At 36.2% G+C, this 15386-nt stretch overlaps 1 protein-coding gene across 2 annotated transcripts in view; it reads right to left on the bottom strand.

Annotated features, from left to right (window-relative positions):
• LOC145678501 (protein CREG1-like) overlaps positions 1–15386 on the bottom strand; it is an 81431-nt gene that overhangs the window by 28074 nt on the left and 37971 nt on the right. For both annotated transcript variants that reach the window (XM_081748716.1, XM_081748715.1), the window contains exon 5: positions 9812–9893. In XM_081748716.1, coding sequence (XP_081604842.1) covers positions 9812–9893 — 82 coding nt within the window. The remainder of the gene's footprint in view (positions 1–9811; positions 9894–15386) is intronic.

The raw sequence follows: 15386 nt of genomic DNA, 5'->3' as shown, positions 1-15386 counted from the left end.
TCATGTATTGGTTTGCAACCTTGCATATTTATTTAGAAGAAGAGTACATATTCTCCGTGTACCTCAGTTTCTCTTATAAATATTCGTTTTTGTTTGGTGTTCGTATGATTCGTACATGCTGAGCAACTGTAGTTTTCGTACACACTTTGCAAATGCAAAAATTGGTACTCCACCGACAACAAAGATGGCCGCCATTCAGGAACACTCGTACATACGACAACGTGAATAGTGTTGTTAACCTGATACACAAGGTTCATCACACTCAAATTTTTGTAATTTTCGGAGATGGTCGAGCAACCATTTTCACTATTTTTGAACCACTTGAGATGAGTTAACCGTTTAGTGCTTCTGCTGCAACCTGAAGTAATAAAAATGAGTACAAGTTCTACTTTCAGAATTTGTTTCAGTATTAATTGTAAAAGAAGAGGAAAAACTGCTTTTTCATGGATTCAGTGTCCTTAATCACAACAGGAAGCTATGTATCTACTATATTCTGTTTATGAAGGAATTAATAGTGCTAGGAGGATTTTATTCAATGAACTTCAATTTTTAAAAACGCAACTGAATTTTTTCCCTTTTATTACCTTCTGAAAGCCTCTGTTTTCCAAGAAATTTGTCTGCACTAGCTTTACTTTCAGTCCAGTGGGAATATGCGTCAACGACTCCTGAAAATCCATCTACCAACAAGACGCTCCAGTCGGTGTAAAAGGTACGTTAGTAGTGTGTTTGTTTTCTCACAATAATTAGCGTGTATGTAAGTGGGATATTTCTAAGTCACCCACATGAACAAGTGATAATAATTAATTTTATCTGTGCCAAAATACATTAGTAATCAAAACAATGCTTAAATTTCAATGGAATTAATTACAACAAAAGTAGTGTATCCTTCCGCTATCCTTTGTTCAAAGTAAGGATGATGCTACGCCGTGAGTGGCTGTGGACGCCAGAATGTACTAAAAGTAACATTATTATATCTACTCTGAGGCTTTTTGTTCTGTTTCATTACTAGCCACCAAGAAACAACTTCACAAAATGTGAATAAGTGGTATTTATATAACAGCATATCGTAAAATATTTTCCTCTGCAATTTCAAAATAAATAAATAAAAATACGGGTGGAATTGAATCGTTTTCAAGATGTAATAACGCCATAAAGTATAAGACAAAGTGAAACTAACTCCATATCAACCAAGTATTCAAAAGGATCAACCATGCTGGTTTACCTCCGATAGCAGTGATTAACTTTAAGAGAATCCATGTTAATTGTAAAACTCCGTGCGCGTCATTTCGTCGGTTTTCGCGTTATTGAATTACTAAGGACCACAAGTTATTTATCATCAGAAATTAGTTTATGAAGTAGTGTAGTGTTCATCTAGTGTTGAGAAAATAAAAATTGCAACCTATAAGGCATAAAATTTTGTTATTTTTTAAAATTCAAAAGGAAACGCTAATTACGTAAATAATTTAGTAATTACGTGTTTCATAAATGTTCTTGTTTTAAGGTGAGTTCAAATATATTTTAACGTGTTGATTCACAGCTCAAATTAAAGGAAAAATGTTTCTTTTGTGTGTTTATTTTGCTCCGCGGAGTGGAGTAGGTTATTCTTTTTGAATCAAACAGTAGGGTCTAACTTGAAATATTTAACGTAAACCTGGAATTCCTGACCTCTCGAGGTTATCTGGGACATTACCAAGAGTCAAACATGGGACTTAACGATCCATTCATTTTGCTTCTTTTTGATATTATTAGTTACTGCTGACATAAGTGTATGGGTAAGGGAATTGTAGGTTTCATTATCTTTGCGCCTTGAATCCTGGAGGGAGCAAACTTCGGTACTTGGTATCGTTTATGTTGTTCCCCCTTGGTGCTTTAAAGGAAATGGATACAAAGCACGAACACGATAGAGAGTTGGTGCTCCAATAAAACAGTTTTACAAAGGGATGGTGTACTTCTACCATTTCTGGTTTAAGTAAAGAGTCAATAGAAGAGTGAAACATATTGTCGGAACGCTGAACGAATTCCAAAGAAGTGCTTCTCCTTTTTCCTTACCATTTCTGCTCTGATGCCTAGCGACAGGCAAACGGACATTACCAATCTGTAACACTTCCCACAATTATTTGTAGCATCGTTCGGGATTCTAACAAAAAGTACATTAGAATTCTGAAGTAGTGCAGTTTGAAATGTAACGTGGTGGAAAAGTATACCCCCAATAAAAATTTTTGTGGTATTTTCAAATAACTATTTTACATCTTGCAAATGAGTTAAAACTGTAAAAATTCTGGGCAAAGCTGTTCTGCAGTGTATTTTACCATTATACTGTATTGTATGCTAGTGTATTATTTTGTAATTTATTAGTGCAGGAACGTTTTCCTCCTCTAACTACGTAGGATCGACTTTTGTAACCTCTATGACCAGATATATCGCTGTAGAGTTATGACATGAGAATAAAGTATGTTTCCCAGCAACCCCCTTAAATTCGAATTCTACTGTAATTAAGAAACGAAAGGTTGTAAAATTATATTATCAGCACAAGTAATATATGAAACATTTTATTCAAAACTATCGAGACGAATCGAAACTTTGCGCACTTTTCGCCTCAACTTACTCCTAGTAGCAAGAAAAGGGAAAGCCTGAGAAAGGAACATGGGCACACGCATCCGAAGCTCCTGTGTTCCATGCATGATAACCTTGAAACACAAGGGAGATCTTTCTGTCAGAAATTATTGGTCCAGTTTCGTTGAAACGTTTACCGGATAGTTTTGAGGTAGAACATAATCATATAAATTCTGTTATGGCTAATGACAGTTTATGCGTTCGAGTTTATTGGCAATTTTTCCTCTTCGGTAAGATCGATATTGATAAAACATTTACAAATTTATTCTCAATAATTCAGAGAGTGTTTAATATTAAATTCATGTATTTTATTCAATTTTATGTTAGGAAGACTTGAGAGTATTAATTACATTTTTTTTTTAGCTTTTGTTACCTTTTCAATGTTTTATGAATTTTATTAAATTAATTACTTTTAAGGGTTACTGCTACTTGCAGTCAGCTTTCATTTGACAAATTTTTCACTATTATCTTCTCGTGTACAATTATATTTTTTTAAAAAATGTTTATTTTAAAAAATGAACTAAGTGAACGAATTATGCTTCAATTACAAATATGTATAGGGGTCTATCGGGGACGTTTTTAGGGAAGTCTTAAAAAGTTTTCCAATAATAATAATAATAATAATAATAATAATAATAATAATAATAATAATAATAATAATAATAATTCGTTTCACGATGTGAAACTACTTCCAAAGTATGCGACTATAATACTGAAATAGATATACAACTTCCGGCTGAAATAAAGGAGTAACGTGATAGATGAAGTATGTTTATCTGACGCTGAATAAATATCAGAAACAGTTTCTTAGTATTCTTACTGTTATTGCTATGTAGGAATCAATAATTGAAATCGAAAGTTGTACTACATCTTACTCCTCCCGGTTTCAGTAGAAGAATGAAGCTGAGACCAAATATTTTCTTCAGAAACTGATTTCATATATATATATAAATAATTTGTCGTCTTCTCTTAGCGATTTCGCTCTATGCGTATAAATATTAAAACCAAGAGTAATAGTAGATTTCAAGGACTTCCGGTTGAAATGTAGGAGTAAAATCTCAAATAGAAACTATTTTTGTAGTACTGAATTCATTAGGAAAATCTACTTCATGTCACTTATTACCGTTTTTTCAGAATGGTGATCAGCGATAAGATCATAAATATACGTAGTTAATACATTTTCACCATTTCTCGTTTCACCCAATGGAGAGAGAAACGTGGGTGTAAAATTTATTCTTGAGACGATAAATCTATATCAGAAAGCCTTTATTATTGCTTACTTTATCACTTTTCCTATGGTGATAAATGTTGAAACCGGAAATAGTACTGTATTCCCCCAAATTCCAGTTGCAACAGAGGAATAAAATCCAAGATGTAACCTATTTTTATGGTATTGACTTCTTATTAGAAAAATGCTTCTCTCCATCGATTACCGTTTTGCAATCTTGTGATCATTGGTAAAACAAAAATCGTAGATTTTCGTTACTTCTGGTTGACATACAAATATAAACGTTGTAACGAAGGTTTTTCTTCAAAGGATTAATCGATTCGGAAAGACCACTTCTCGATATCTCTTACGTTTGTACTCTGTACAGAGCAATATTTAAGCCGTGAATAGTAGTAAATTTCTACCATTTTCTGTCTTGGAAGAGAGATACAAGAGAAGAGGGGAAATCTATTGTTCAGACACTGAATCGATATCAAGAAATCAATCGCAATTTATTACCGTTGTATTTCTATAAAGATCAATGTTGAAAACGGAAACCGTTAAATGTACCACTTCCAATTCGCAAAGAGTGTTAATAAAGAACATAGAATCTATTGTTTGGACGTTGAATCGATTCAAAAGATTCTTCTAGATATCTCTAACTGTTTTTGTTCTATGGTGCAGAGGTGGCGTGGGTCAATGGAAACTTGACCCACGACCCATCGTGACTCACGACCCACTGATCCACCACCCATCATGACCCACTCTGACCCACCACCCACCGTGACTCACTCTGACTCACCAAAATCCATCGTTATCAACTCTGACACATGATCCACGGCCTCTTCTCTACTGACTAAAGAGTTTACATTTGTAATAAAACAAGACTGTGAAATTGTCACTAATCGGAGTTCGAATTTCTACGGTCAATCGCTCAAGCGCCCGTCTGTTACAATAACGGTGGATCTGACCTTTACGATATAAAATGGTGAAGTGTTTGTCAGTGAGGAAATTGAAGCACTTCGAGGTGGGGGGAAATTAGTGTGTGCCTAAAATATACTTGTACTAAGAGAATATTCCTGCAGGTTAATTTATCAACGTATTCCAAAAGAAACTTTTATTCGCTGGAAAATACCTCTGTACAATATGGAAAAGGTTATGATTTCTCACTAAAGACTTGAAAATAAGTTTTCCATTGTGCATAAAGATGCTCGGGTACCCTCTGTGAGAGCATCTCATAAAGTATGCTCATAATTATAATCACTACAACACCACATGAAATTTAAGTTACAAAAATGCATAATTTCAATTGTTATGAGTATTTATTCAAAGTAGTTTACCTTCTAATTTATAAAAAGCAAAGAAGAGACTTATTAAAAATTAGGTACAAAGTCGAATAACACAAATAAACCAATAGTAATACAGGTATACATTTTTCATAACTCGTAATTTGCCAACTTAAAACAAATGTAAAAACGGGTTTATTTCCTGTTGGCCTCCAGAGCTTTTTGGTGGTAAATCATCCGCAGCGGAATGATGTCCATCCTTCAGCCAAGAAATAACTAGCTTGTCAACTTTGAGCTTGTCTAGCGGTGGGCCATTAACATTGATGAACAAGTTAGACAATGTTTGAGCACTTAGTCTATTTCTAATATCAGTCATCTGTAAATTCATAAGGGAAAATCCCCGTTCCCACTCTGTCATGGAAATTAATAATACTTCTACCCGATTTCTGCAACTCCTTATCGACAATCTTTTTGTTAGACTTAAGTCTGATAACGATTTTTCTCGGTCAGCTTTGAAATACTCAGGAAGAAGTATCACCTCTCTATCACCATACAATATCTTTTCTATATTGACCATATGAGTTGGTAATGTCGACTCAAGGAGAACAAACTTCATCTACGACACTTTCGATAGGGTATCTTATGCATAAATTATCAATTAAAGCCTGATAAACTGATGATTTCTTATTTGTTTATAAATTTTAATTTTTGTAATTACACATGAAGGTTTGATGTCATTGCCAAGTTCCTCCCCCCCGGAAGCAAAAGGGAAAGTGTTCAGAGGGGAATGGGAATTTCCCTCCTTCTTCCCCTGCAATTACCACACTGCTGTTTATCATGGGCCAAATTACGATGAATTTCAATTAAATTATTTCCTTGTTGAATTATCGATACTTTTCAGTGGAAAAAAAGATGAAATTTGAAAGTCCCAAATCAAGGCAAATAGCCCAACGTAAAGGAAAAAAGTGTAAAATTTTCCATATAATTATGCGTACAATCCAAACTTAAAATTTTCGTGTAATTAAGCTTACAGTACAAAGTTTATGTCTACTTTTCTCATAACTTTATGGGTCGATTGCTCTGTGCTGTAAGCGCTCCATATATGAAACATAAGCATCAGTAATTATTATAGTAGAAATCAATGGATATATGAAGCGAAGCACTGTATTTTTTGTTTCTGAATTTTTTCTTCACTAATATCGATCGTTTTGATCATTTTTACAAACCAACTCACTACCAATTTTTCATATATAGAAAGTCCCCCCCCCCCGTAAAGGAGAATTAAAAAAAATGCTAGGACACATTCTGTTTATTTTCAATAAAGAGTTAATACACTGGATTTTAGCTCCGTAAGTTTAACGGCTTGCGAGATACTCATCTTTTTTTCCCGCAAAAATTCGGATCGTCACTACCTCGTTAGGATATGTATTATAATGAAAGCAATATAACATCCCAGTTTGGATTAAGGCGTAACCATATACCAAAAGTCATTTCGTTTGACTTTGCAATTTGGCCGTGATGATCAGGCATACATAGTTACATTCAATTTTTTATATAATAATTTATATATTACAGTGATTCAAAAATGTATTTTTTTTCAGTAGTTAGCTCCTCTAAAAGCTCACAGGCTTCGAAAGCCAAGTAGTAGTATAAGTCCTATAGCTATTATTACAATTACAGATATCAATATCCAAAAGTGCCTGAAGTTCTTTTTTCACTTGGTTAGATATACTCACCTCAGATAAGTAGACAGAAACAAATGGAAAAGGAAGGGAAATGAAGGTCTTGGAAGTAAAACGCAGACAAATTTACCAGTCTTCAGAAGATACTGTCTACAATGCGGTGAACAGAGTGAGTCGGTAGGTCAGATTGAGTGGGTCATGGTGGGTCGCAGTGGGTCGCAGTGGGTCATGGGTGGTGGGTTTCAGTGGGTCACGATGGATGGTGGGTTGCAGTGGGTCACGGTGAGTTGTGGGTCGCAGTGGTTCACATGCTGTTGACCCACGACCCACTGACCCATTCAGAAAACTTGACCCAATTGACCCACCGACCCACTCAGAAAACTTGACCCATTGACCCACTTCATCTTTGCTATGGTGATCAATCTTGAAACCGGAAGTACTTGTAATTTTTTAAAAAATAAATTCTGTTCAGTAGTATAATAGAGGCGAAGATTTAGTCTTTTCTTGAGACTGTGAATCGATTCCAGAAAATCGATTGTAGTTATCTGTTATCATTTTTCTTTTATGACGGTCAACATCGGATCTTAAAACAGTTGATTTCTTCCACTTCCAGTCCGAATATAGAGTCAACGGAGGAGATGGAATCTGTTCTCGGAACGCTGAATTGATTTCAAGAAACTGCTCCTTAGCATATCTTATTGTTTTTACTCTTTGGGAAAAAATTAACTTGAAAGAATTAATAATTTTCTACCACTTCCAATTTTAATGGAATGTTACAATCAGAGACTATGTTTTCTTGAGCGACTGAGTGAGTCGATTCATAACATAGTCTGTTTCCATCTATTATCGTTTAAAAGGCAATGTTTGTATTCTAGTTAATAGTATTCCTTGCAGTTTTGGGCGTTATGGCCGTTTCTGCCTTTAGGCATTTTAATCGTATTTGCTTTTGGGTGTTCTGATCGTTTCGGTAACTGGGTGTTATGTTCTTCTCTTTGGATGATCTGAAAGTTTCCGTATGGGCATTATGAGCGTATATGTGGATAATCTGACCGTTGCAGAAATTGGGCTTTCTGACATTTTTCAGTGATCTGATCCTTTCTGCGGGTATGAGACCGTTTGGTGTTGTGATTGCATTGGCAGTTGGGCGTTCTGACCGTTTTCCCTTCTGGGCGTTTTGATCATTTATGTGGGCGATTTGTCCCATTTGTAATTTGGGCGTTGTGGAATTTGGGCGATCTGCCATTTGCAAATTTCTTCTGTTAGTCGTTTTGACCATTTTTTCTTTTAGTGTTGCGGCCGATTTTGAGGACGATCTTCCCGTTGAGTGTTTAGACCATTTCGGCGATTGGGTGCTCTGACCGATTTGACAGTTTCGCATTTTGTCTGTTTTATGAGCACTGCAAAAGGTCTTTCGGGATGTGTCCGATTTGTAATTTGGGCATTATAACCGTTAGGCATTGTGGCCAGGTCCTGATATGTTGTGTTGGGTACTGTTGTATAGTCTCGGCACGAGCATAAGAAGATGACATGAGTATACGAGTACGATCCGAAAACAAGGACATACAGTGGACTTCCGCTAATCCGAACTAATTGGGACAGAACCTTGTTCGGATTACGTGATTGTTCGGATTAGCCGGATTAACACTAAAATCACGGTTTGAAGTGGGTGAATGGATCTATTGTGTTGTAATACATAACATATAGTATTTCAAAGCACGTTTTCTGACTACAGTATATGTACGTACTGGGAAAATGTTAAAAATGTGTAAAAGTTGAAAAACCTTGATGCCTTTAGTTTCCACGTACAGTACAAGTACGTACAGTAGTTTATGAGACGATGGTGAAACTATGCGTCGTCCAATAGACTCTCTCCACTGCGATAAAACATAATAACTGAGTTCATGTCTTGTAACAAGTAATACTAGTACGGTATTACGATACTATGGTAGATACTAGTACAATAGACTGTATTGTACACTACCAGTATTGTACGTTCAGTTTTATGCTACAGTACAGTACTTATTCTTCTGCATTAATGTATTTCAGTAACACTACCTAGGTAAACTTATAAGTTTCAATATTGAACAGTGCGTACTGTATTCTATTTCAAATTTCGTGTAATTGTCATAATGTGGCTTAATGACTAAATACAGGTATTAAAGAAAAAAACTGTTTTTAACGAAAATTTACTTTGTTTTCTACGAAAACATGCACTCATTTTTGTTCTTTTAGTTATTAATTCCCTAAAACTGCGGATTTTTGCCACAAAAATCCTCCCGGATCTGTTCGGATTAACAGGATGTACTGATTAAACGTGTTCGGATTACCGTGACTCCACTGTAACCCAATGGAAGCATTCAAGCTTACTAAGGGTCGAAAATAATCTAAAAAACTCGCCAGGTGTGTAGCAAAATTAATGTAATGTTGATGTTCTTCTTTGGTTGCCGTGACCTTGTGCATCGTGAGTACGCAAATGATAGGCAGAGTGTTACCAAGGACTATTCTTTGGATATTTTTCTCGTCTACGTGATCTTTTCATATAAAATAAACAGGCCTGTGGAACTCAAAGACCGGAAAGCTGCAGCGGGATAATGTTCCTTAATGCGATTCATCAGTATAGCACAACACTCTGACGATTCGTCAAGCATTCTATAATGCGGATATATCCCGTGCATCTTTTAACTGTTCCCAAAAATCAAACCACATCAGAAAGGAACTCGTTTTCGTATCCAAGAAAATGCGCAACACGACGACTGATATAAAAGCGCTTACTGGGGAAAGGTTGCAGGCTTGTTTCGAGCAGTGGAAAGGTCACTAAATTTGATGTGTGGAAGCATGATGGTGGATGATGATTTTTGGGACCATAGTCAAATGCTTTTCAGACAAGCCTTGTAGTTACTTTTCAAAAGCAGTGTATATAAATCCCATTTCTTCCTGAAAATTGAATAAAATATTTTATTGCAACAGATTAGTATAATGTATGTTAGTCGTTAGATTATTATACGAATAGAAGACATTATTACCTGGAGGATAATTTTTCATTTCAGGAAATTTACTGAAGAGGGCTTCCTCGGCAAACATTGCATCCAGAGTGCCTTCTCTTATCTGAAATAATAATTAAGAGAATGTTATATTTACTTTATTCCTCTATTAGTTCATATTAAAGTAAACAAATCAATAATCCTTATTTCCTTGAATTATTGAAAAGTACATTTTTATACGTATACTTGTACAGTATGTTCGGAACTCCAATGCACAGACGTAATTTGCATATTGTAACTATTTTTCTCTTACTTCAACAACGAAACAAATAAATAAACATAGAGTATATACACATTTTACCTCAAACATATATTTATAGTTTCACGAACAGGAGAGCGAACATATATTCATGCAGTGAAATGAAATTTTTAGTTTAATGTCTTAGATAGTTTTCGCCAGACGGTAAAGAAAATAGATGATAAATGTAGCTAAACGATGATATATTGGATTTTCTTTTATTTTGGGGTTTAGCGCCCCTTTCAGCACCTAGATAATAAGAGACGTCAATCTACAGTTTAACGTGGAATCCGAGCCATATGAGTTCCCATCGGAAATCGAATTCTGATTTCCCGCACCAAAGATGCTGTAGTGGAATAGTCTGAAGTAAAAATAAATACGATAACCTTGAAGAGCTCGTGAATGACACAATGTGTCCCTAGCTTAGGATCTAATTTTTATTTATAATAAGCTATGTGGATGCAACTTATTATGTAAAATGGAACGTTTAATTTTAAATCATACTCATTAGAAAATGCAGTTTATAAATTAGTTATGATGTGCAAAGTATTATAGACTAATTCTATGATTCATATGTACTGTAATACTAAATTATAATATTCTTAGAGATTTGTGAAAGTTCTAAGTCTGGCATCACTGCAGGTTATTAGAGCAATAAGTACAGATTTAGTGCAAGTGACTTCTAGAAAGGTATAAGCTTGCCTTCAAAATCTTTCAACTCAGTAGTTGAAAAATAATCGTGACGAAGGTATAATATACCCCCATGCGCCTAGTAACGTATGTTATTTTGTTTTTTCTCTTATCTGAATTTTTGCTTTTTTCATTCATTGTTGCAACAATAAGTTATTTTTATCAGTGTTGAATGGTGACATCTGTTGTTTAAATCTCTGAACTTCTTATCTTATACTGCATCAGTGATTGTCTGTGTTGAACAGCGGTATGTTGTAGCTGAAATTATTCGTGTAAGATATCGTGGAAATTATGGCCTATGAAAAGGAACAGGAGCGAATTCGCCAGCTTTTGGAGGAGACGTGGAATGAGGAAGAGGCAAATTCATCAGTAGTTCTCGAAACTGATGACTTTGATCAAGAATGTGACCACGACGAAGAAGACCATGTGAGTGAATCAGATCACGATACCAACTCTGAGACCAGTGACAATGATGAGAGCGATATCCTCGTAAATGAAGATCGAAACTATTACGTTGGTAAAGACAAGTCTACGCGATGGAAGAAAGTCCCGTATTCTGACCCTAATGTTAGGACAAGAAGTGTGAACATTGTTCTACGGTTGCCTGGACCATGTGCAGAAGCTAAGAACGCGAAATCTGATCTTCAGACATTTTCACTTTTTATAGATGATTCTATTGTGAGAATTGTAACAGTAAATAGGGCCTACCAACAAATTCACAGAAAAGTTACGGGGAGTATATATGAGAGAAAGAGACAACATAGTGACAACTTGTGAAGAAAGAAGAAGTGTATTTGGTTTGCTATTTCTAGCTGGATCTCTCCGTGGAGGTCATCAAAATCTCGAAGATCTGTGGGACCAGAACGGCTTTGGCATCGAAATCTTTTATACTACTATGTGTCTGAAGCGATTCTTGTTCTTGCTACGGTATATACGATTTGATGACATTTACGATCGTGCGCAACGACGTGAGGTGGACCAATTTGCAGCTTTCCGAGAAGTGTTTGAGGTGTTTGTTGCAAATTGTGAAAGATATTACACTGTTGGAGAGTACACTACAATAGACGAACAGCTAGTTCCCTTCAGAGGTCGCTGTAATTTCAGACAATATATGGCCAAGAAGCCAGCTAAGTATGGTCTAAAAATCTTCACTCTTGCTGATACCAAAACAGTATACACAAAAACAATGGAAGTCAATGTTGGATGTCAACCTGAAGGACCGTATGTGCAGTCAAATCGTCCTCAAGGGATAGTTCTGCGCTTGGTAAGACCGATAGAGAACAGGGGCCGAAATATAAAAGCTGACAATTGGTTTTCTAGTGTACCCTTAGCACAAAACTTGTTACAAAGGAAGACAACGTATGTTGGTACCTTGCGTAAAAATAAACAAGAACTTCCCTTAGAATTCACCAATGTGAAAAGTCGAGAAGTGAGAAGTAGTCTATTTGGATTTAGGCCCAATATGACCATAGTTTCTTACAAAGCGACCCAGAAGAAGAGTGTTATTTTGTTGTCCACCATGCACTACGATGGAGCAATCGATCCTGAGACTGGTGACCAGAAGAAACCAGAGATAATCACCACCTATAATCGCACGAAAGGGGGAATCGACACGCTGGACGAGATGTGTTCAACGTACTCGGTTGCAAGACGATGCAGAAGATGGCCACTTGTTCTATTCTATCGTCTGCTTGACATAGCTGGAGTAAATGGGCAAGTAATATTCTTATTCAATAATCCAGAAAAGAATGTTGCTAGGTGTCTGTATTTGCGGGAAGTCGGCATGAGCCTGTTGAAATCGCAACTTGTGAAAAGAACAGCTACTACAAACATTCCAAGATGTCTTCATGAAAAAGCAGAAAAGATTGCAAAAATTGAGCTCTCTCACCCTCAGCCTAAAGATTCCTGTGACATGACAATCCCTGGCCGATCACGCTGTGTACGGTGCCCAAGGAAAAAGCACATGAAAGTGAAAAGTTTCTGTTTCAAGTGTCGAGCCAACATGTGTGCTTCTCACATGAAACCCGTGTGTAATCAGTGCCTTAGTGGTCAATCCCCAGAGTAAAAAGGAACATTTTAGCTGAAACCAAATGCCTTCTGCTTAACACATACTGGTTTCAGAACAGAAAATAATGTCTTGCAGAGTTTGAAAAGGTGAATAAACATACGTAGGCACGCTCTTTTCCGGAAAAATAGTTCTAAATTTTAGTTTTGACTATACTAAGAGATTGCCATACACTATTTTCATATATTTTGGTGTCTGTAGTGTTATTGTATACATATATAATATTTACAGATCAACAAATATCAATTAATGTTTACGGTGTGGATGATGACAAAGCAACAATTTTTCCTTAACGAATAAGTGATAATAATTCAATTTGTAAACCTATTGATTTATTATATTATAATAGTTGTTACTGTTTAATTACAAACTTAAATCGATTAGTCAATATTCAATTAACTACAAGAAATAAAATATTTATTTGTAAAAGAAGTTTGCAATATTTTTATATGGTAAAATTTCATGGGTAGAGCAATAAAATGTACTCGGGATTTGGACTTTCCCTTCACCTTTTTATTATAAAAAGTCTTCTTATATACGCAATTATAATAAGTAATTTATCTAATATATACTTAGATAAGATTAACATAGGAACCCGGTGACCAAGCGTCGTGAGTTTTGAGGTAAGATACTCTCGGTGACCGTGCGTCGTAAGAGGGGTCTAGATTAGGTGTCTTTCTCGGTGACCGTGCGTCGTGAGAAAGAGGAAAGGAACCCGGTGACCAAGCGTCGTGGGTTTAAGGATGGGTACCTCTCGGTGACCAAGCGTCGTGAAAGGGGTTTTTAGGTGTTTCGATCAATCTGGGAAGATTGATGTCGGTCGAGGCGTGCAGTTTCCTTTTATCCTGCATTGTCGGCTTCCTTCGTTGAGTCTTGTTCTTCCGACTGTTGGCGATGGTGAGCGACTCCTCTTCGAGACCATCGTCTGCTTGTTTGTGTTTATCATCAACACGTGTAGTACGCATGGCTATTGCATGGTATGGCGACGTGGGGATCCTTACACCCACGGGGCGTAGAAAAAAATAAGCCACTGGATTAATTTTTCGTGTGCCATCATATAGAATCTGCATATTGGTCACAGTATATTGCACTAAAACACTTAATGGAGATGCACTAAAACACTGAAACACAGATGCAAAGTAAGAAGCACTGATCACTGATGTAACACTATAGGAGACGCTATCACACAAATAAAGTTGAAAAGTTAATGTTAAAGCACTGACAGTTTGTCCTCGGGCCTAAGCAGGATCCGTATGTCACTTCATTTCCCTCAAAGGAGAGGCTGTCGAAGCTCTGTTGATTACAGTTAATAGTTATAACCTTGTCACTGATGGTAATGTCTGTAGTATATTTTATAAAGTTCGCACGTCAAAGAGTGCTATTATAGAAAAGTTTCTAATATTGGTCTAGTTCTGACTAGTCGTAGTTAATAGATGACAGAATACACTTAGAGAACGGTTAAAGTCAGTACTTTGATAAAAGTAGTAACGCCGGAAAGAAGTTTGCCAATCAAAAGTCATGATTTTCTGAACACTCTTATATGTAGGTCAATATGTTAGTAGCATTTATATGATACGCGGCGGAGAAAAAATGTGGCTGACCTTGTGAAGTTCGTTCGCTGGAGGTGTAGAGAAAATGCTGTCTTGCAATTTTGTTCGAAAGAAATGTACGTGTGCAGGCAGTATGGATGTTTGTTTATATGACAGAATGCAGGTTGGTTAGGAATTATAAGACTGAAAAAAAGACAAAGGATCGCTTGCGATTCGAATACTAAGGTATGCACTAGATTTGGTCACTTCAAATAGTTAGCTGTATCATATGGTGTATCTTGTTTTCTTCTATTCCACATTTTATTTCTTGTCTTTTTTTCCCGCTGAAACATGAAGAGTGTGCTTCGCGTGTCGCCTGTCCTTTGCTGGTGGAATCATGTTGTTTTCGTTTCCTTCTTCTTCTTATCTTCTCTTTCCTTCTTCTTAGCTGGTGCGTTCGTCATTATCCTCATATGGTATGGATTTCTTCACCATCATGGTAAAGTTTGATTCTGTTGATGAGATATTCTGTTCTCTGTACCTGAAATTATGGGGCATGCGAACTCGATAGAGATTATTGTTTAGTTTTGAGATTATTGTCGCCGGTCCGCAGTATCTATCGGTCCATTGTGACGACTCTCCAGTTCTTCGAAAGGGGAAGTAAATGAGTACTTTATCTCCATTGTGGAAGGTTTGTTGTTTATGTTGTTTTTAACCAAAATATTTCTTTTGTTGTTCGTGAGCCTTCAGTAACATTTGCCGTGTCTTTTCGAGTTGATCTCGTTTAAGCTGTAGCTGAGGGGTATTCTGTAGTTTGCAATCGCTGATTGTCCTGGGCTTGTACCCAATCATGAGAAAGAAGCTGGATTTCTTCGTTCCTAATTGAGCGAAACTGTTTAAAACGAAAGTAATATGAGGTAATAATTTTGGCCATGTTTCGTGATTTTGTTGGACAAAAATTTTTAAGTAATTCTGTAATGTTTTGTTCATGACTTCGACTAATCCTATGTCTTGATGCTTGAAAGCAGGCAGAAC

The sequence above is a fragment of the Thermobia domestica genome, chromosome 2, assembly GCF_964235325.1.
Source record: "Thermobia domestica chromosome 2, izTheDome1.hap1.1, whole genome shotgun sequence".
In the NCBI taxonomy this organism is placed as follows: Eukaryota; Metazoa; Arthropoda; class Insecta; order Zygentoma; family Lepismatidae; genus Thermobia; species Thermobia domestica.
Note: the sequence above shows the minus strand (reverse complement) of the source record. Positions and strands in the feature narration are given on the sequence as shown.